This window comes from Squalius cephalus (assembly GCF_949319135.1).
Source record: "Squalius cephalus genome assembly, chromosome: 5".
In the NCBI taxonomy this organism is placed as follows: domain Eukaryota; kingdom Metazoa; phylum Chordata; class Actinopteri; order Cypriniformes; family Leuciscidae; genus Squalius; species Squalius cephalus.
Genome location: NC_137126.1, coordinates 20,769,923 through 20,793,275, shown reverse-complemented (window position 1 = coordinate 20,793,275; position 23,353 = coordinate 20,769,923). Strand labels below are relative to the sequence as shown.

Here is a 23,353-nt window from a genome sequence, read left to right as displayed (position 1 = left end):
TTGATGCATATGGTTTTCTGAATTATCGCCCTTTGATCCACACCTAGAAAAACATTAAGCTTACATAAAAAGGAAAGACCAAATTTATTGCTATATGAGGGAACAAAAATAGTTCTTACGACTCGTTAAAATGAGCAGCACTAGACCGTGTTTCCGGTTTGGCAAAGAGTTCAAAGCACATCTCTCGTTCTTTTTTTCCATTTCAGCCAGACCCTGAGCCACTGGGGTGCAGTTTCACAAAGATCATACCACTGAGTGGTTTTCAGATTTAAGGGCCAAAGACCCACAAATGTTCTTGGCCGTGGTATTCAGTGACAAAACATCGCAGTTTTAGCTGTGAATATGTGGCTGTTCTGATAGCAGATCAAATTGACCTATTGGACACATTATGGAATGCCAAAAATTCAGGTTGTTTCAATCAAGATTCATTGTTTTAAATGAAATTAAACCAGACCAAGTATGCAATAACTTTACCTAGTTATGGGGGCAGGTAGAATGATGAGACATGCAGTCGCTTCTGAATCAGATGCCAAGAAAAATACAGTTTTCCTTTTATATGACCAATTGAATGAACAGAGTCTCCTTTATGAGACTATCCTCCCTTTTAACTATGCCGTCTGCTTACATAGGACTGCTGTTACAATGGATTACACAGATAATTAAATGAGTGATTACTTTTAAATATGTTGTGATATGGTATGCTTAGAATGATGTAATTGCATAGGCTAATATGAGGGAACTTGGAAAGTGAGCTTCATACACACACACAAAATGATAAAACAACTGTTCTTCAAAAGCACAGTTGTCGGTACCCGGACAAAAGCTGTTATTTCATCTAAGCAAAGGAACGGCGATTCCCTGTGACAGCGTGATGGATATAAGTAAGCTGCGTATTTACAGAAGCTGATTGCATTTGAAAAAGAAAGAGTTTTCCACCCATCCTTCCTCTTATCTCCGGTCATAAATCACCCCTGCTGGCCTGCATAAATGGGGCTCTTCATAAACTTGGCACAAGCAATTCCATTTTAACCTTTACATGTGGCCCTGGTCATACACTCTAAATGCAGACTGTGACCCTCATGACCTTGACCATTCATATTTAATAGTTATTAAAAGCCGGTGGCAATCTAGGCAACAAAAACAGCATCTACTGCATGACAACTAAAATCATTAATGTGTTTTCCATAAGACATGTTCACAGGTAAGATATGCATAAAGATGAGCAGTTGAGCATGTGCGCTTCCTGCGTCTTTCCATTTCATCGAATGCTCCATAATCAGTCTTATGGCCATGCTAACCTTTGACTTGGGTCCCCACTGTAAAGGCATTGCTCTTTGCCCCTAGTCCATTAGACCTGGCTGAAGTATACCTTTATAATTGCCACAGCGACCATCAAATGAACATATGAAAGCATAGTGGGGATGGGTAGAGGAGTCTGGCTGCTAACCTTTTGGCCTCTGGGTCAACATGTGCACCAGATGCTTTTGTCGAGACAGTTCATTCTGCCTTTAGCTTTGTACTGTATGGGTCGGCATGTCAGGATTATTGATGGACCCCCGACAAATATTTTATAGTTTGTGTTCGACCTTTGGCGTCGGTGGAGCAAAATGACAGCAGACTATGTGTCACCACTGCAAACTACATCAGAATAAATGGCTGCAACAGTTGAATGAACCCTGTTTACAGTTTTAACGTGATCAGAGATCTGTGCTCTTTTTGTATATTTTAATTTGGCTTTGAAGTACTGAGTTAATAGATAGTTTGGCTGCATTTGCTGACCCTTGTAAGAGGCCTTCTTAGTTGTTGTTATTTTGTTCAATGTTACCAAAAGACCCTGTATAGTGTTATGGATCCTGAATGCAGTTTTCCTCCAACCATTCCCCTTAAACAGTGACTCAGTGGCAACATCAAAGGCTTCACAAACCCTCAAGTTTCTGCACTTTACAGATATACATAACAAACCATGACAAAAGGATTGTGCCTTGACTTGCTTGTTTGGTTCTAGACGGCTCAAAGGTGTTGCTGCGTTTCCATTCCATTTGTTCTTTTTGTTTTTCTTCTGTATGAAATATTGTTGTGTGTATCACAGTACTCCGACACTTTGTCCACATTATGTGTGGTAGCTTGACGCTAACTTTCTATACTTTGCTCTGGCTATCTCAGCACACCAGACAGGCAAGAAAAGAGAAAAAGAACAACGAAATCCCTCAGCTAGCCACCCTCCCCTTTAGCACCGTTAGCCTCTTCATAACACAGACCCAGGCTTATGCTGAAGCACTGTGATTAAGATAAGCCCAACCGCAGCTGGACAATTACCTGACAACTAACCTTTTCTGGAGCCACTTAAGGATGTAAGGACCCCTGAGAACTGTTGTTTTTTTAGAGAAACACAGCTCTTGACAGCAAGGATCCTGGGAAGAGGCTAGCAATGAGTTAGTATCATAGCTGAGATTACCTTATTTCACCCACAGCATCAATGCTGAAGGACTTTGTTTCTAGACAGAGCTGAAAGGGCATTAGGATTGATTTGGTCTGTGGGAGGGAAAAAAGGTCTGTTGAGCGTTTACACTTCAGTGCCTTCAGTGGAAGGACAGTAAGTAATTCTTCTCAAACAAACAGAGATGGAGACATCAAACCTGAATGAGTAGGCCTACATCTTTTAAAAAATGGCAAATGGTATTGGATGCGTGTATTCATATCAAACTTTTATGAAATCAACCCCGGTATAACTGAAATGTAATTTCGACACGTTCAAATTGTGGATGCATGCAAGGTGTTGAACTGGTCATTCAAGACATGGGAGAAGAACCACCGGAATTTAATTTGTGTAAGACTTCATTGTCTTGTGAGCATAAATTACTGGACTGCAAATATAATGTTGAAATATCTTTAGTTTGTCCTTAAATGTCAGTAAGAGTTTATTGTTTGTATTAGAAACTATTAGCCTATGTCCTTACCATGGTAGAAAGAAGAAAGAGAGAGAGAGAACAAGCGAGAGAGAGTCTTTAACTCGAGAAACTAGTGTGTAATATTACAGGCTTTCCTGTAGCCCACAATGCTAAGGTCATGGGTTTGGTTCCCAGGGAAAGCTGATAAAAATGTTAATGTGTACCTTGAAGGCAATGTCTGCCAAATGCATACATATAAATGTAACAAAGCAATGCATTTTCACTTGAAAATATTCAAACACAGGCCATTTTAGGTGGGGTGATGTAATATCAGTTACTTGTTTTTATAAGGTGAATTACGGCAGGTATGCTCATGTGACCCAAACCTGAAGTGACCATTTTAAAGGTGTAATTCCCTTCTGGTAATTTGAAGTATTGCACTCAGAACATTTCTAAACTAAAGACTTGGAACCACCACTTGACTGAGGATGCACATCAGATTGATTTTGTTGTGTGTGTTTGTGCATGTTATGTGTTCCAGGCCCTTTAGAGTCCACATAGAGGGTCCTGGCCGGAGCTCCACACACTCTCTCATCTTCTGCCCAGGCCTGCAACATCACAACGACAGCCCCAGAGCTAGCAAACACAGTCAGGGGGGAGTGTTTATAGGCTACATTTGTTAGGGTTCTCACTGTGGTGCTTAAATATGATACCCATATGTTCAGCTAATGCACAGAAACTGTTGCTTGGTAGGATGGTGTTGTAAACATCTCGGAGGTCACTCGTACCTGTGATTGGCCGAGGCAAAGTGCACATAACCTGCACAGCTAGACAGTCGGTCATTACCAATCCATTCTGAGCTGTGAGTGGGGGACGTAAGTATTCAAGACTTATGGCTTTGTTCAAGTGGAGCGCGAGCTTTCTCCTGGGGTTAATGCCCGCTGTGAATGCGGCTGTCAGAATCGAGCTTCTCTCTGGTTTACGCTCGTGAGGCAAAGTCAGGGGTTATTTGCTGCTATTTTTACAAGAAACGGGTTGATTTGTCTTAGGCCATTACCGTCTATTATGGCCGGGAGTCTCCGGGAAGGAGGTGGGAAGCAGCAAACGCTGGCATTCTGCCTAAAGAGAAATCAATGAAACAAATTAATCCTTCGCAGGCCGCACTGACACAGTAATCCATCATTCAGGGGTGCTTTTACACACCGAATCAGGGAGCCAGGGCTGAGGGAGAGAGCCCCAAGGGATCGCTCGCTCGCACACACATACACACAAGGCAAGACATGAACAGTCTGGTGGCACCCGCCACACAGCTGCAATCCCGCCGCCCAATGTCTAAAGGGAAAGAGATGAAAGACGTAGCATTTTATAATGGTCATTGCACGGAACATGTTCCAAGGTCGCGTCATAGTCGACTGTCTGTGGTGTTTACTGTGTGTTGATTGTCGGCGACACCACCTAAACGCCAGTAAAGAAGGCACTGACAGACATGGTACAGTACATGAAGGAGAGCCAAAAAGTAGAGAAAGAATACGACAGAGGGGCATTGAGATTTCTTTTCCACCCACCACATCATGTGGTGTCGCTTTGTTCAGAAAGCTAAACATTCACTCACATTGTTCCAGTGATCAGGCACTGTGATGCAGCAGTGCATTTCCTTGGAGACCTGCTTCCTGAAGCAGAGCAAGTGTCATCATCAACAAAATACACCATTATAACCACATGTAAAGATTAACATTATATATTATCTCATCTTCCAGCCCCCAATCTCTAAATTAACACAAAAAATATTTTAAAACAAAAATACCATGATACAGTATGTGCAAATGTGGCATTGTGGAGTAACCGACCAATAAGAGAACAACTTCAATGATAGCACATAGGGTCATGTGATCTGCTCTGGGAAACATCTCTGTCCTTTGAGAGCTGTACACAATAATACTCCAGATAAAGCATGTGATTTCAGACAAAGAGAAACGCAGGAAATGAGAAACAGAAGAAAAGATGTTAATATGCACATATGCAAAATCATTTATTTGGAGGCATTCAGATATGTCAAACTTTAACACTGGTCAGATCATATACATTCTGCACATTAAATCAATACATAGAGGATTACTGCTCTAAATATAATATTTACAATATAGTATGGCATACTTTATTAGTTGTTTTGCACTTTTGTTGCTGCTACACAGGTAAACCCCAGGGGATGGTGAACATAAATAAGGCAGAACCAGCTCTTCAAGGTAATGAGGGAATGCACTTACCTTTAAGCTTTTTCTTATAGATGACTAGCAATGTGGGGATATTTCAGGACAAGAGGAAGGAGGTCAAAAACACTGAATATATAGCCAATCAATATATTTTGTGATTGTGGTATGAGGAGGCAGAAGTATTTCCATGTTTATTAAATAATACCACATGAGAAAAAATGCATCTCATCCCCCCCCCCCCCCCCCCAAATTCACTGCTCCTAATGCCAAAAACATACAATTGTAAAAACATATTGTTTGTGATCTGCAGAGAATGCTCTGTTGCAAACATTCATAATCATTTAAAGCACAAAACATGTGGTTTAAAATCAAATAAATCCAGCAAATTAGGAACATATGTTGACTGGTGAGTAGTTTGTTTCATCAGTCAATTGATAATAGCTCAATAAACATATTGGCAGATAGGGTTCACCGCATATGTTGCAACTGACAACTCTGTGTAATAAAAGATTAAATCTGACACTTTCATGGCTAAAAACATCACTGTGTTTTCAGACATAGAATGAAATAATACAGTATGAGATGATCCCTAATACTGCATGCATGTGTCATAATAAATGAATGGATCATCTCACATATATGTAAAAAGAGTCTGGAAGTTTATGAGCATTACAATACGATGACTAGATCTATTTATATGGATTGCTTTGTTCATTGTCCCAGGTGTTCCTCTAATTAGCTATACTGCCAAATAAATAAATAAATAAGTTTGTCATCATGTAACCTAACAAATTTGTTTCATATGGTAACATAAATCAATTGGTAACAAAAATATATTGATTTGACTAGATTAAACTGATGACATTATGGTGACATCTAAAAAATAGGTCAAGAAAGGGAGACAGAAATTGATATTTTTTAATAAACTCTATTATATTTTGAAAATGTAGCTGCTAATAATTAATCATGTAAATATAGTTTCCTTTTTCATAATCCTTTTCATACAATGAATAATCTAGAAAACTTACACAGAAATGTGTGAGTTGCATTCTCTCTCATTCTTTGTCATTTTCTTTTATCTCTATCTTTCGGTTTTGTTTTGCAGTCCCTCCTTTCCCTTTTGTCTCTTGCTTATATGATGCGCCTAATTTTGTGCTCAGAGGTCAGGGAGTTTATTGCTGACTGGAATTTAAGATCTGCAGGATGTTCAATTCACTGAAGGAAAACATACACAGCTTTCCATGCAGGAAGTCCCTCACTAACTGCTGTCCTAACCATGGGGTGGAGAGCTACATTTGGAGTGCCACAGCTGTCTGTAATCGGTCCTCTTTCACTTTCAAAAACATGCTTTTTTCACCGATTTTTAAATAAGAGCTCTGGTAACCTGACTATATTTATCAAAGGTTGATGTTTTATGAGGTAAAGACAAAGAGATTGCTTTGAGGAATGTGTGTTCATGGAATCATGGCTGCATTCTTTTCCTTTGCTGACAGATAGAACTGATAGAGGGACACTGCGAGAGTAATACGTGCAAACAGAGATGCAGGTGCTGTTTTTACATTCTATGAGTGTAAGTGTGTGTATGTTCAAGTATAATCAAACCATGATCATGTGTTTTTCCACCTAAAGCATGCAGATATCTCATAGTTGCCCGTCTTTGAGAATCTGAAAAAGAAAAACAGAAAACAAGATAATGCTTATTGAGAGTGTGCAACTGTCCCGTTTAGCTGAAAGTTCACTGAGCACTTTCTTAAAAGAGAAGCAGAGAGAAAGAGACAGTCAGATTCTAAGGTTATGTGTCTATTGCCTTCGTGTAGCGATTGCTAGGAAATGTATAGATGCACAGACAAGGAGTATATTCTTCATTGTCACTGCAACTATCTATTACTAGCTTATTGACATATTCTGATGAAGAGGGACAAAAAGAGTGACAAACAGAGGCAAAGGAAAATACAGGGATGAGTTGTTTTTGGTGACCAAACTGCCATATTCTCTATTTTAATGCCATTGACACTGAATCAACATGCACCAATGCTAATTTTCTATATATTGTAATCATTACGTTCACAACTTGTAATAATGACCTCAATGAGCTCATTGTTTCTGCTTAAATTAATACATGCTGTTAGCTATCTAACATCATGTATTAAATGTACATTTCTAAAATACATTACTTGGACACAGTCACCTCTGATAGATCACTCTAAACTGTAATGTAGACACACAGTTTTTTTAAAGCTGCTTTGAAACTATTGTGAAAAGCGCTAATTGTAATGAATTGAAAGTGGACATGACAGTAGCAGTGTTCAAAACCTTATATTTAGTCAGTTCATTTATCAAAAACAATATGATAGAAACGATGAGGAAACTTTTTGCTTAGTGACAGGAAAGACATGTAGGCTGCTCTTGATCTGATTCCTGATTCAGGTTTTGTTGTTTAAATCCAAAGGCCTGAGCTGAATCTGTGACTGAGGATGCTTGACATTGTTGAACATATGACTGAGGGCAACTAGAAGTGAGACTAAACAGATTACCAGTATGATATGCATTGTTTACATAGATACACTACACCACACCCTATACAATTAGTTGGAGGATTATGGATATTATGAATTCTGACAAAACAAAATACATCTTCAGCAAATCTATGTTTTGTGTCTGATGACTGAAGGGAGAAAATGTAACTTCTGCTCTATTTCATTATGCAAATTATGTGATAAGGAAGCTATATTGATAGGTTGATATATTTGTATGTCACACTTTGTTTTCTATGAATCTGAGCACAGTTGAGACAAACATATCTGTCACATGAGACAATATTGGACATTGGTGACAAAAATGATATCTACTGGGTTTTGGCTTTGTAGGGAACTAAAGTTGCTCCTGGCAGACATTCCAGGAAATAATGTATATTAAAATAATAATGAAATGGTACACAGGATAATGATATATACTGACAGTACTATGAGTCAAAAATAGTTAATAATAACGGTAACACTACAATAAGGTTGCATTAACTACTTAAGTTACACACGAACAATACTTCTACAGCATTTATTAGTTCATCTTAATTTCAACATTTGCTAATGTATTATTAAAACCTTGTATTAAAAGTTGTATTTGTTACCATTAGTTAATGCACTGTGAACTAACATGAACAAACAATAAACAACTCTATTTTTATTAACTAACATTAACAATGATAAATAAATACTGTAACAATGTATTGCTCGTTGTTAGTTCATGTTAGTTAATACTGTACATTTACTAATGGCAACAAATTAAACCTTATTTTAAAGTGTTACCATAATTTGGAAAAGAACCTTAATGTTACAATACCTAGTCTGTGCACACACCTATACACACGTGTTCTGTTTACTGTTTATATATTTTTTTTTTCTTGTAATGTAATATGTAAGTGCTCTAAGCTCCTGTAAACAAGAGCATACCTTTTATGTGTTGGTGCATATTCAAAGACAGAGCCAGTGAAGCTCTGTCTGATTTTGATCATCCTTTCTCTCTCTCTCATGGTTCTGTTTTCTCGCAGGAAGTCATCAGGTGGCATCTTTTATTAGCTATTTAAGCATCTTTGCTCTTAAATAAAGACACACATCATTCACTCAGAAAGTCTCCTGACTATCCACAGCTGTTTCTGGACACTGGTGGGGGAAAAGATTTCTGAACCCAGTGAGTCATCAATTTAGCTGCCTGTTGGAGCTCTAGATAGCCTCAAACAACCTGCCAGTATTTGCCTTAAAACTCTAATGTGACTAACTACTCAGCAAAGTGAAAATTACTCACAAACCCAATTTATTTTACCTTATGACTCAACATTGCTCCATAGAACTGTTGCTTTCACTTTATAAGAAGAAGCAGGTCGGAAGATATTTTCTTGATTTGTAACTGATACTGTAAAATATATCTACATGTTGATACTTCAAGCTGCATGTTTGACGGTATAAGGGAGAGTACTTTTTCGTATTTTAAAGTTTACTTTAGAGAGAATGTTAACTTATAGTTTGAGGACATTTGGGGGCAAATATTTTTTTGACAAGATTTTTGTAGGAGTTAATGTTAATCTATTAATAGTTTTATATTACTATTTAAATAAAAACAATGTGGCATGACTCATTTACATAGCATGTTTGAGCTATTGCTTATGATCTTTTCTCACTTCTCCTGTCACTTCTATCACTGAACCTCTTACAACTCAAAATACCTGAGGTGTGTGTGTGTGTGTGTGTGTGTGTGTGTGTGTGTGTGTGCGCGCGCCAATCTTAATCATATTTACCATTAGACAACGGCGAGGCATTTAGTTTGAGTGAAACTGAAAATTGTATTTGAAAAGTCAGACATTAGGTGTCTTTATCTGTAGTCGTCCTGCACGTGTACATTATCACCCTTTTTAAGGCAATTAATCTCGTCTGTCTTCCAGCGTGGATGTGCCTAAGACAGACGAAATTCCAATTAAATTCCCTCTGCGGGTCGGTTTAAACAGACCATTATAAATATGCGAGGTGACTCTCTACCTCACACAACAAAAGCTCTCCCCCTCAAATGCAGTCGCTTATCGTTGCTCTTCTCTGCTAAGAAGACTTCCGCTCGTGTTAAGCGGTGTGCTTATTTAGGATTTGCTCTTGTTCGGACATTCGTTGTGAAACCATAACAAAACGCGATGACTAAAGGTTTAAGCAGATAAAAGTAGGGTGGACATTTGGTTTCTCGGCAATCTCTTGGATTATAAATTATATTGGGGTGTAGGATACTTTTTGTGTTGAATTCCTAACTAACTTAACCCCTTGTTTCCTAAAACATCTTGCACTAACAACGTTAAATAGGATAATAGATCTGGATTTATATATTATATATGCTTGCTTTTTTATGTTACAGTAGAAGGCTAGGACTATATGACTATTTTCAATCATGTAAACCATATACCACAACGCAATAGCATACACGACTGTGCTGGCTGCAGGTCGGTATAGGCTACGTTCTTATCGTAAGTAACTAACGTCCGTAGGCCTACTTTATTTTACAAACAAACAAGCACATCAACGTTCAACGTTTACAGGAGCAGTCAGGTGCAAACGTGCTTAACTAAGGCATTGACTTTCTCCAATATGTCGAAGAGTTGGTCTCTCCAAAACGAAGAGTGTGAAACTGCCTAAAGTGGAAATTGCGCGTCATCTTGTGCAGGTGTTGAAGTTATCAATAATTACAAAATTTTGTCAAATGAAGGATTATGGCTTTGGTAAGATAATATTTTATAAATATCGATGCTAACTTCATACTGTAGCTAGATGTTAATAAAAAAAAAATCAATTCATTTATTTTGTTTATTAAAAATATTTTAAGAGCACATGTTGTCTTCTGACATATTTATTTGTTTATCAAAGTAGTCCTGCATTAAGTTATACCGTGTAGTCTGCAAGTAAATCCAGACCTATCACGTGACATGCGCACACCGTTAAGTGCCGCTTTCAATGCGATTTTTACACACTTTTTTCCCAGGGTGTATGGTAGCCTATAGCTACAATGAATTTGAAAATTATAAAAAGGCATTAATATTGTGTATTAAATGTCTCATTGCCTCTGATGAACTAAAAACAAGATAAAAGTTTAAAAAATATCATTTTAAATGCATGTAAAGAAGCTGAGTGGTTGCTATGCCCGGGTGGAGACTCTCCTTAAAACGATTACGTTCTATTTATGTAGCGATATGCTTTTGAGAAAACATGCCCGAGAGATTAAGTAGCCTACTTACGTGCACCTGACGTTTTACTGCTTCCTTCTTCTTTAGCTTCGGGAAACCCAGCCCTTATAGGCTATCTTTATTAAATATCCCGCCATGTGTTTGCGAAAAACTAATTTAAGTAGCCTAACACCTAGACAAGTCGACACCTACAGTTTTACTGTCATTACAAATGTTTATTTTTAATTAATTATTTTAAGACTTTTATGAATCCTGTATGCTGATAAGTTCCTTCTCATGTCTACAGGGCCTGATATCTGCAATGGAGCTCCTTAAGGATTTGCTGACAACATACGATACGTGTACTTTAGTGTCATTGTTGTGGTTTTCATGCCTTTTGAGGGAATGTCAGAAGCACAAGTTAGCCTAATTATGGGTCTGGGCTCGTTTTAACTGCTAACGGATTTATGATCTTGGTCTATGAGGCCATCCAAGGCAATTAGTACATAAGCTCTAAATAGATGATGGTTTGTGAGCAATAAAGCCATTACCTCCAGCATAAACTGACAGCCTCTCTAAGTAAACTCCTACCACAAGCTAACTAGAAATAAAAAGAAAAAAATCCCCAATTGTGGACAATTACAGTCAACTCGATTTTATAATTAATTCGGAATTTGACAATGCATTTAGTTTTGTGGGCCACTCAAAAATCTATAAGCTGTAAAAAATAATAGGCCTATTTTCATACCTGTTTTTCTTCATCCCCCGTGACGGCCACCGTAATCATCCTATAGGCCATCAACAGAGCCCCACACTGGCAGTAAGATGATTCGCCTGTTTATGTGCATTGTAAATAAAGAGATATTAAGGTTTTTTATTATTATTATTATTTTATAATCTGTTTGTTTGTTTGTTTTTTTCTCCCAAAAAAAAAAAATAAAAAAAATAAAATTATAATCTATAGCTTTAGTTGGTCAGCTGACCCAAGATGTAAAGTGACTGCCATGCTGTTTATCACGCCTATAGGCAACATTCAGCTAAATCTTCAAGCATGAAACACAAATGGGTGGGGGGAATGCTGGAGTGATTTTGTGCGAAACATTAATGAGTAAGTCTTTTAAATAGCCCATGCAGTAATATTAAGTGGCGTAGTTTAAGATATTTTCCACAACTCTCCCCACTACCCTTTCCATTAAGAGCGATTAGATGATGTCCATTGAAAGTTGCTGATCCATAGAGAAAATGGCAGTGGATAAAAGGCGATTTCAAGTGACCTTCTCGTCCCTTTCACACCAATCTGAGCCCCCAAATAGTTAGGGATCAAATTGAACAAAAGCCCCCTCCTCTTCCCTTTCAACTCACAAAGTGACAAAAACCCACCATCGCATTAGAGAGGCGCGCAACGTGTTTAAAAACTGTGAGATTATTACAGAGAGCAAAATATAACTAACTACAAAATGTCTGTCTTAACATTATTTGTTTTCTTCAATGCAACACTCACAACGTAGATAACTTTAAAACTATACTATAAGCAAATGCTTTCCAAAATGTTTATCACATTTAAATTATCCGCAATTTTAACTAAAACGCGTTGTTACTTGCAAGGTAGTGATCATCTACTTTGATGAAAGTTTTGATATATTGCTGTGTTACTTTTTTTTTTAATCTGTATTTGTTCAAGTTTATATTTCTGTCATGCATTTTTTTTCTATTAGTATCTATGCCTATATATTTAAACCTTCATATTATACTTTTGTGTGTAATGATTACTTAAATTCTAAAACTGCTCATGACAGGCCTGGTATCAAGCAACAGACAATTCAGATATGTCTTTAGTATAAATTGATCCAGTCATTGTGATATACAAGCAATTCAGTTTCAAGGGAAGCTTTATTTTATCTGTATACGGAGACGAAGAGGTATAAACTCTTTAGAGTGTTTTAGGCTCAGATGTTTACTGTAAAATCTGTAAATGTAAGTAAACAGAAAAAAAAATACAATTTATTCTGTTTTCAATGGGACTTTGGATAAAAGTAACATCATAGGTGTCTGATAAAATAAGGAACGTTTTATCCCTGCGGTGTCCTTAGAGTTTATAGCATCTAACCCGAGCGTATTTACATTCGTGCTCACTTGGTAGGAGGTCCGCCATTCGTGGGATTTTATTACTCGAGCAGCTCTTAGGGTGCATGCATTAGACTAAACGGTATATGTTGTTTATTGCTATTTTGAACGAGTTTGCACGGTCATTAAGAAATATAACACTATATTACAAATTACATGAGGTGCTGTGAAACGATTAATTACCATCAGCATCATTATTATTATTGATATTATTATCATCATCATCACACATCAAAACATTACTGCATAAAGACGCATCTCATAGACCATCGTTGATTTTAATAGATAACATAACTTAGTCATATGATTATCTAATTTAATTTTATTATTTATAATGAGAATTATGCTTTATATTGCCATTTGAAACATTGTAACTAACTTTTTGAACATTGTTTTGCACTTTATTTTACTTACTTCCTATCGATAAAACGTTCATTACAAACTCAAACTACAAAAGCTTTTTGATGAGTACAAGGCCTAACGCTATATTTCTATATAAATAGGCACACACACACACACAAACACACACACACACACACACACACACACACACACATATATATATATATATATATATATATATATATATATATATATATATATATAATGATCCCCAAAAATAAAAATAAGTAATATATAGGCCTAGTGAAATGTGCTCTCTCTCTCTTTAATTGTGCCATAATTGCCTTTAAGTATGTTGTAACTCATTAAAGTCATGAGGGGGGAAAAATCAATCCTTTAAGGAAGATATAGGCTATAGGCTACATTTATAGTTCTTTAATTAGTTTTTTGCTTCTTCTCAAAATTGTTTATTTTTTTATGAACACGCGTCAGCTCTACTTTATTCTGAACATGTCTATCGTATAATCGTCCTTTTAATCCGTTGACATTATCACTTAGACAAACAGACTGCTATCGATCTTCCCATTACGAGATCATACAAGACGAATAACACAGGTGAAAAGGCGTTTCTTAAAGTCAAACGTTCAGTCATGTTCAGCGTTACTACAACGTTAGAGGTTTTTTTTTTGTTGTTGTTTTTAAGAGTAGGCTACTGCAAGTGATCGATAGAATTCCATCCACCTATCACCCGTGGTCTGTATCAGCATTGCTTTCACCTGACAGTCTCACGTTCTTAATTTGACGAGTATTTGAGGTTTTAGCTTGATACAAGTTTACGTATACATTGCGAGATATGAATTTAACCCCCCAAAAAATCTGGGATTGCATAAAGTGATAAAAGTACTTGCCTTTCAAATATGGACCAAACTGAGAAACCGCCGATCCCAAAGTATGATACCCACCAGTCGCTGGGCGCTCGCACTTTGAATGTCCAAGTGTCCACTTTACCATTTCTTCAATACTGTTTTCATGCGTGCCTTGTGTTCCCATTCGCTGTCCCTCTCCCTCTCTCCCCTCTCGCTCTCTTCCCTGTCTGTGGAGTAAAACCTTGATGCTACACTTTAAGAAGTTTCTCTTTGTTCCTTTTAATCTTATTCGTTTCACCTTTGCAAGGAACAGAGGACAGCAGCGTGCGTTTCTGCGGATCGGTGTGAGGAGAGACGGAGGAAGCTCCGCGGTCGAGTTGAAAATAGGCTACCTATTTGTAAGGGTTTCGTAAACGGACGGATGTCGGTGTTTGCCTCCTCTTAATTTCTTTCGCACAGTTTTGGACCGTTGATGAGTTCATATATAGCAGAGTTCTGGTGAAATAGTTTGTCATGATAAAAGTTACTAAGAGGTTTATTTAATAGCCTGCTTAATTTGCTTTTAAACATCTCGGTTATGTCCACTGGCAATGACCAAAACTTGTTTCTCCGTAAAACTAATTATTTCTAAGTATAGGCATTGCTAAATAAAACAGGCTTAATGATTATCAAGTTGCACTAGATCATGATCAAAGTAAGACTTTGAAATCATCATATAGCCTAAGTGTCATAAATACATCAATAAAATTAAAATCTGATAAGTTCATCCCACAGCGTAATTCGTCTCTGAACTACATTTAGGAACATGTAAAAAATGACAATAAATTACTCATTTTTATGTCGCTGTAATTGTCTACTGTACGCTAGATGGCAGCCCGATCCAGACATTATAAGCCTGTACAGCGCAGCCTTCGGCATTCATGCACAAAAAGCCGGTTTCCCTGCGCATTATAGTCTACAAAAAACTTCCATCGTTGATAATCTGTTAAAACACACTGAACGATGGATTTTTATACTTTCCAATATTATAATAGTCTGATTCCTCTTTTGTGCCCTGGCTGGCTGCTTGATCTGTTTCCTATCACTGCTAAATCATTCCATTATACTGATATCTTTTTAGTCAAACTCACGAGTCCCAATACGTTTTTCATTTATTTATTTGATCGTTTTACTGAGAACTATATGAATGTAAGTGACGCGTGAAAATCTGCTTTATGCATTGATACGCAGTTTCCAATCAGTATTGTTCTGTCAAATTAGGTAAAATGTCAATGGGACCTTCATAGTTCAAATCTGGATGTTGCGATGGGTATTTTTGTAATTAAGACTACAGCTTTGAACACAATACTTTCAACTTTGTGAGGCTCGCACCAGTTCTCTCTGCCTCGCATTTGTTTATATTTCACGTGCGCGTATAGTTCGCTTATTGCTTTCATCCCGCTTTTAGCCGCTTCTTTCTGGGGTTTCTTCCTCTTTTTGTGACAATAGACGGTCCATTCTAATCGGGTTTCAAAGTAAATAGCCGCGCAGGGGCGAGCGCAATGTAAATTGTGCTTGTCAGAGCCCTCAGTCGTAGGTAGCGAGGAGCGAGGACTCTAACCAATGGAGTGAAGGAGGCTTGGCTAACCTTAGCCTCCCATTTTCTCTCTCCCCCCCGATGCAGGGTTCTGACCAGTCAGTCGCCTTTGATTATCAGTTGCCAGCAGCCCCTCTCTTGGCTCCTTGACACGAGCACCATATAAGGCGCAGCGATCTCCATAGAAACGTGTCAGTTTCAATAGTAGTGTCAAAGTTCACTATATACAGACATTCGCGCAGATCTCCGTTTCGGAAACATTGCTCCGCTGGTACTCCCGTTAAAACGCATTCTTTTTTTGAGTCTCTGCTCCTTACATATTCCATTAGTTGGCTTTTTTTTTTCTTCTTCTTTTTATCGTTGCTCTGTTCCTACTGGAGAGGTGAAACTACATAGGCACTCGGGCGACGTTGTTTTTTTTTTTTTCTTTCGTCGGACCAGATGAGCTTTATTCATGAACATAGATAGAGAAATCCGTTCTTCAGTGTTTCCTCCTCTTCAACCGCGAAGACGGAGAGAGGAGCAAGGAAGAAAAAAGAGGGGAATTTATTTTGCACAGCACTTTGGATCTCCGGTCCACCAGAAAGCTATTATTTTTGCTTCAACGTGAAGAATTTTTATTGCGGTATTTTTTAAGAAAACTGATTTTCTTTTTTATTGCGTCTGGGATCGCTTTCTCTATACACGATTGGGTTCCCGAATGGCTGTCTGCAATTTACCTTGGAACTGGCCTCCCGACAATTGCATATCCTGATCGGGTGCCTTTCTATCGACTGCGGTATTTTGAATGTATTGATCATTTTCTGCTTCTACTTTTTTCCCTATGAGATTGAGTGCTCCGATTTGAATTCGCGCTGCCGTTCGTTCAAGACTTCCCTTTTCCCTGCTCCGATATCCGAGCGACCAGTTCGCTTGAAAGCACTTTTCGGGCCCGAGATATGGCAATGGTAGTTAGCGTATGGCGAGATCCGCAGGAAGACGTGGCCGGAGGACCTCCGAGCGGCCCCAATCCAGCAGCTCAGCCGGCGAGGGAGCAACAGCAGGCGGCGTCAGCGGCACCACACACTCCGCAGACTCCCAGTCAGCCAGGACCCCCGTCCACACCAGGGACGGCTGGCGACAAGGGCAGCCAGAATTCTGGACAGAGTCAGCAGCATATAGAATGTGTTGTTTGCGGGGACAAATCGAGCGGCAAGCACTATGGTCAATTCACCTGCGAAGGATGCAAAAGTTTCTTCAAGAGGAGTGTCCGAAGGAACTTAACATATACATGTCGTGCCAACAGGAACTGTCCTATTGACCAGCACCATCGTAATCAGTGCCAATATTGTCGGCTGAAGAAATGTTTAAAAGTGGGCATGCGGCGGGAAGGTGAATATATTTTTCTAAACGCAACACTCTATTGCTACACACATGTTTATTGTTCAGAGCCAGTTACATAAAGCTCGCACATATACACGTACAAACGCGAAATAAATTCGCTGTGATTGCTTACTAAAGAGTGTCAGAGGGCGCGTACATGCAGTAGTAAATCCGCTCGTATAGGCAAGAGCAGCATGCAATACAAGTGATATTGTTCACATAGATAGGCAAGCATCATATGCACCCTTTCAACTCAGCCAATTACATGATATATTAAAGTCACCTATGAACACTGTATGCGTGTAAAAGAGAGAAAGAGAAGGATAAAGTGTGTGTGTGTGTGTGTGTGTGTGTGTGTGTGTGTGTGTGTGTGTGTATGTTTGCGCGCGCGCGTGCGTGCTGAAAGACTGCACAAGCCTACCGAAAAGACTACTACACGCACTAACCACTTATTGTACACTTAAATGAAATAAGGTGATGTAGTTTTATCTTTGAAAATAAGATGTGCATCTGTTTTTACGCCGTAGCTTAGAGTAAGCGTTTAGAGGCCTGTCTGTCCCCTCTCAGCCTAAGCTGTATACGAACAATGGCCTTTGCAAGTCTACTCTTAATAACTGAGCAGAACGAAACTGCTATTAATGACCCCTAAATTGTCTTGAAATAAGAAATAGTTCAACGTAAGATATGCCTATATATAAATGCTTTTTTATCAATAATAAAAACAGTCTTCGTGCTCGATTGTGGATAAAAAAAAATTTGTTTGAGAGTTAGTATATTAATCATTAAATTGCCTGTAAACTTATTACTACACACAAATCTATGTATATTTCAGGCAAAGTAATATTGGAGTGTAGTATTTGTAACAAGAAAGAGGCTGCTGTAATTGAACTAGTTCTGAGCAGTCGAGATTTAAGCTCGATCCTCGTCCACAGTGTTTACAACATGCAAATCAAACAAAAAACATAAACAATTGTAAAGTGTTCGTGTGTACGTGTGTGAAGACAAAAAAAAAAAAAAAAAAAAAAAAAACGAGAAAGAGCTAGAGAGTGTTTGTATGTCTTCATATTAGCTATTGAAGTCCATAAACAAAGGTAAACATCACCGCCTAATAATAGGTTATATGAATTCAAAGACCGTTTGAAAGTATTTCTTTCCCCCTAAACGCAGTGCCAAATAGTTTGCAATTTAGTTGTAATTTCGTAGATGTTAAACAGCAGTCCATACTACTCATGCACTCGAAGTAAAGCTTCAACATGATGTTTCACAGTTTTAGATGTACATTTCCTCTCCCTTTCTTTCTTTTTGTCAGCGGTTCAGCGAGGAAGAATGCCTCCAACCCAACCGAACCCGGGCCAGTACGCGCTAACGAACGGGGATCCTCTGAATGGTCATTGCTATCTCTCCGGATACATCTCGTTACTACTTCGGGCAGAGCCTTATCCTACGTCTCGCTATGGCAGCCAGTGCATGCAGCCCAATAATATTATGGGGATCGAGAACATCTGTGAGCTTGCGGCTCGTCTGCTCTTCAGTGCTGTGGAATGGGCGAGGAACATCCCTTTCTTTCCAGACCTGCAGATCACCGACCAGGTGTCCCTGCTCAGACTGACATGGAGCGAGTTATTTGTGCTAAACGCGGCTCAGTGCTCCATGCCCCTACATGTGGCCCCACTGCTTGCCGCTGCCGGCCTGCACGCCTCGCCCATGTCGGCGGATCGCGTCGTGGCCTTCATGGATCACATTCGTATCTTCCAGGAACAAGTCGAGAAGCTCAAAGCACTGCACGTCGATTCTGCAGAATACAGCTGCATTAAGGCAATAGTGCTCTTCACATCAGGTGAGTGTGTGAGACGAGGCCTACTTACAGACATAAGGGGGCAATGCAATACGGGGTGGATAAGCTTCGGCATCGAAGCTTCACTAGTGGGCCTCAAGCTGGCTTTGTGCTGTAAAATCTCTTTAGCGCAAGTGGTAGACCTATTTCAAATGTTTTGAAAATACATTCACAATATTTAATATTTAATGTAATACAAAGTGTCATATAGGCCTATTATTGTAGTCAACCGATAATATTATTTTAAATATTATTTATAATATTAGTGGAGGCTGACAATAAAGAATAAATTCAATTTATGAGCTTGAATATGCATTTCACATTAATTCTATATTTTTGGAAAATATTTAGGCCAATATTTGTTCAATCAAGTGTAGATCTCATTAATATCTCTCTTAAATCTGCTTAACCACTGTTCACAGTTGTATACGATGCCACAGTATACATACACAAATATACATCTGGGGCCCTCTCTGTTGAGAAAAGGTTGCTATTATTAACAATTGCTTTTAAGCTAGGCTAGCCTAATATTTAAAATGATATTTGTTATAGACTTCGCAGAAATATCCGTCAGACTGGTGTTAGTCAATTTAATGATGGGTTAATTTGCCAAATAGTTAAAAATAAATAAATAATAAAAAATAAAAAAACTATAACAATTTTGCCCAAACATTGATCGACAACTGCCCTCACACCTCTAGCATCGTAATATATGTTTATAATATATTAGTATTTTTTTCTGAGCAACAAACGATAATAACACTGTTAAGGTTTACGCACTGTTGTTTCTGATATTATAACAACGTCATTTTATTACGTGCGTATTTTTATGTCTTAATTACGGTGATTTGATCTTCATATGCTAAAATTTAAATGAAATGTTATGAATAATATCAACTTTAATATATATATATATATATATATATATACACACACACACACACACACACACACACACACACATATATATATATATATATATATATATATATATATATATATATATTAGCAGTTGGAAATACAATCAAGTCAATACAACTAAACGTCTTTGATTGTTGAGCAAAGGTGCAGGCTTAACACACACACACACATACACACACACATACACATACACATATATATATATATATATATATATATATATATATATATATATATATATATGAACAAAACGTGTTTAAAACGAGACTATAGCTTACTGATTATGTTCTGTAGTGTAGCCATAAAATATGTAGTCTGTTTCCCTAAGGTGAAAATAAGATGAGGCGTTCAAGTTAGTTTAAGTAGGCCACGGTTCGGTTTACACTTTGTGTATTGCCTTAATTTTCTGAAATATGCGTTAGTGTTGATTAGCATGTAAAGCATGCCAAAAATGTAAAAAAAAAAACATTTGTTTATGTTTTGAACATCTAATCTTTGCCACCGAAATGTAACGTTAGGCTATTCTTTGCTCAATGACGTCAGTTCCTTGCCATTCTTAACAATGAATTACAAAGCACTCAGATATTTGGGTCTGGACTGGGTAACGTTTCAGAACAACTTCTAGACACTTCGGTAAATCAGGTTTTCCTTATTCGTAAGACTTGAAAGCATTATGTTTCGATAATAATTAGTAGACTAGATCTTCTGATTTGTTACCAGACCGAAGTGCTGCATAACATTTTGAACATATAATTCACGTGATGGATTAACAATTCATAATGCGCCCCTTGGTTTTGTATCTTCTCGAGTTCTTTCTTATTAAGTGTAAATCGTTAAGTAAACTATTAACAGTAGCATGAACACGTACGAAACACAATATTGTAGGCTATTTTGCTGAATTGTCTCTGTTTTTATAGCAATGTTTTCTGCACATGCAGCGTAAAGTGGCCCATGAGGTCACATTACTGAGAGATTTTAGCAAGGACTTAGCACAGTTCAGAAGTTCAGAAGGTTATTGTATTTGACCGCAGTGTGTTCTAGTCCAGTCCAATTAAGATCAGTCGCCGAGGCACATTGCACACAACGCCATTACACTTTAAGTCGTAAATTCAACAAGACGTAAACTCTTATTTTGAATATCTTCAGCAGAGCCGCCATATTAGAATGCTGACAAAATGCGTATTGGCCTGGCGATGGTGTTCAAGAGAAAGGACGTTTGGCTGAACTGATTCTAGCAGTCCCAGTAGTTGAGCTGTGTGTTTAGGCTACTTCATTGGCGTTTATTGCAAATATGTTTGACGTAATGTCATTAATTGACATACACTATTGACCCAGAGCAGTTTTCTGTAAAATACATGTCCTTTTCGTAAATTTAGGCGATTGTGTCCTCAGGCAAGTCCAATAATAAATGTGATTGCTTCCAGCGGCCTTGCCTCCTCATTCAAACTCACAGCAGAGGCAACTGCTGGTACTGGGATTCGCACGAGAAATGACTCGGTAGCATCTGGAAAGCAATTAGGTTATAATTCTGTTATTACCATGCCAAATTCTCTTTCAAATATGTAGCTGGATATTTCCATGTTTGACGCCTTCTCCATCCTCTTCAGTCAAGCTTACTATGCACCCTCGTCCTTACGAACACTTTGTTTAGTCTGATTTGTGAGCGCGCATGTGGTATGTCCCCTACAACGCAGGGAATACGTTCTGTTACTCTTGAGGGATTGCGCAGTCGTATTGTTTATTTATATTACAGGCAGCCTCATACGCTGCGTGATGCATGATGTTGGGCTCGTGTTTGTTCATCTCACTTTGTCAACAACACGTAATGCTGATGCTGAATGATAACCTGGGCCTCTTTTCTGTGCTGTGTTTTGTCTACTCAGACGCTTGCGGCCTGTCAGATGCTGCACACATCGAGAGCCTGCAAGAAAAGTCTCAGTGCGCCCTGGAGGAGTACGTGAGGAGCCAGTACCCGAACCAGCCCAGTCGCTTTGGCAAGCTTTTGCTGCGACTGCCTTCTCTCCGCACTGTCTCTTCGTCAGTAATTGAACAGCTGTTCTTCGTTCGCTTGGTAGGTAAAACTCCCATTGAAACCCTCATCAGGGATATGTTATTATCCGGGAGCAGCTTCAACTGGCCCTACATGTCCATTCAATGATCCGAATGAGCGAGTGAGACAAAAAGACTAAAGGACCAAAATTCTGCAAGCCCTTTCAAGAAGACTATATATATAGGACCTAATTTCTGACCACTTAGGAAGACACTCTTTTTGTCTTCTGGGACCGAAATGGAATATGTAATGTACAAAGATTAAAGAACTGGACGTACTCCCGTGCAAATCCATCGCCGTCATCAAGAACACTCTCCATTTTGTAAAATACTAGTCTTTATTTTCATTTTCTTTTGTTTTTGTTTTTCTTTTGTAAAGAACAAAATACGTACAATTAAAATGAAGAACATCATATGCGCAGTAAATGAGCAAGACTTAGCGGGAAAGAAATTTCCAAGCAATTATAAGAAATGTCCTGTGTCTATGTATCTCTGTTTTGTATTTTTTCTGGTTCTAAACCAGTTTTTTTCTGTGATTCTATACTAATGATTTTTGATATAACCTTTTGCTTCTTATAATGAGTGCGATATATGTTGTTGAAGATATGTTCTCCAAGAATTAAAATTGAAGTGAGAATTTAAAAATAAAGAAAAACATTAGACAAATAAGACACAGTCTAATCGCAATGACAATTTCACTGATGGTTGAGCCTTCCCCCCCACTTGATGCTATGGACATGCAACTTCGGCAAAATCTGACCTCATGGACATTTTGAAGGAGAGGACACCGGTGAAACTTTTTCTTGGTCGTATGTGTGTGCGAGTGTGTGTGTTGAGTCAATCATCAGTCAGAGATAAAAGACATGAAAAGTCAAAAGCACTTTTAATATATCATTTTCAAATACATTTTGTTTGTTTCGTCTTGATATTTCCGCTATTTCTTTTTTATTGGATGTTGCCTTTCATTTTTTGCTCAATCCATGATATGCCTGTGCAGAAGGGTCGCGTGAAGTTGTGTGATGGTGACTATACTATTAAAAAGGAAATAGGCAACACTTGTCTCGCTCTCAGCAAATTCAATGTTCTTCATGCTATTAATGGGCTTTTTGGGGTGTGCTTTTACATGCATGCATATTTTTGTTTGGTAAGGAAGCCCAAAAAGCACATAGGTTTGTTTCATCTGAACGTTTTAATACGCTGGACGTCAAGAAGAGTTTTGAAATACTGTAAAACCGCCATAGAATACCACATATCTCACAAATGCAAGTATTCGAATACTTTTGGTGGCATATTTATTCTCTGTCCGGGTTTTGGGGAGCACGTGCGTTTTATAGCCTATATGATCTGGAGTCAGCATCGTGCGCAGAATAAAATTTCTGTGACGTTGCTACCGACTGGTTCAAAGATCTATGCCTGTTTCAGCGCATTAATGTTTAATATTTTTCCCAGGCTGAACTGAAACGCTTGCTCACAGTCAAAGGGAAGATAT

At 38.2% G+C, this 23,353-nt stretch overlaps 1 protein-coding gene and 1 long non-coding RNA gene across 3 annotated transcripts; one reads left to right on the top strand and one right to left on the bottom strand.

Annotated features, from left to right (window-relative positions):
* The first annotated feature begins 3,358 nt into the window (after positions 1-3,358).
* On the top strand, positions 3,359-23,124 carry nr2f1a (nuclear receptor subfamily 2, group F, member 1a). 2 transcript variants are annotated; one of them, XM_079870956.1, is made up of 3 exons: positions 3,359-3,763; positions 18,370-18,897; positions 21,699-23,124. In XM_079870956.1, the coding sequence occupies exons 2-3, from the start codon at positions 18,387-18,389 to the stop codon at positions 21,971-21,973; spliced, it is 786 nt and encodes a 261-aa protein (XP_079727082.1). In that variant the 5' UTR covers positions 3,359-3,763; positions 18,370-18,386; the 3' UTR covers positions 21,974-23,124. The 2 variants fall into 2 exon arrangements, with proteins under 2 accessions (XP_079727082.1, XP_079727081.1); XM_079870955.1 differs by lacking the exon at positions 3,359-3,763 and adding an exon at positions 15,428-17,069 and having other exon boundaries at positions 21,699-23,121.
* LOC307158407 lies at positions 4,311-14,526 on the bottom strand. The gene is made up of 3 exons (XR_013821225.1): positions 14,165-14,526; positions 11,539-11,624; positions 4,311-6,763 (listed from the first exon to the last, which is right to left on the bottom strand). It is a non-coding gene; the product is annotated as an uncharacterized lncRNA (long non-coding RNA).
* Positions 23,125-23,353: the final 229 nt, after the last annotated feature.

What these genes read in the sequence shown, in the direction of transcription:
- nr2f1a (XM_079870955.1), top strand. Translation starts at nt 16,637, where the DNA reads ATGGCAATGGTAGTTAGCGTATGGCGAGATCCGCAGGAAGACGTGGCC. An exon ending in AGTGGGCATGCGGCGGGAAG is followed by an intron (nt 17,070 to 18,369) that starts GTGAATATATTT and finishes TCTTTTTGTCAG; the next exon opens with CGGTTCAGCGAGGAAGAATG. An exon ending in AATAGTGCTCTTCACATCAG is followed by an intron (nt 18,898 to 21,698) that starts GTGAGTGTGTGA and finishes TTGTCTACTCAG; the next exon opens with ACGCTTGCGGCCTGTCAGAT.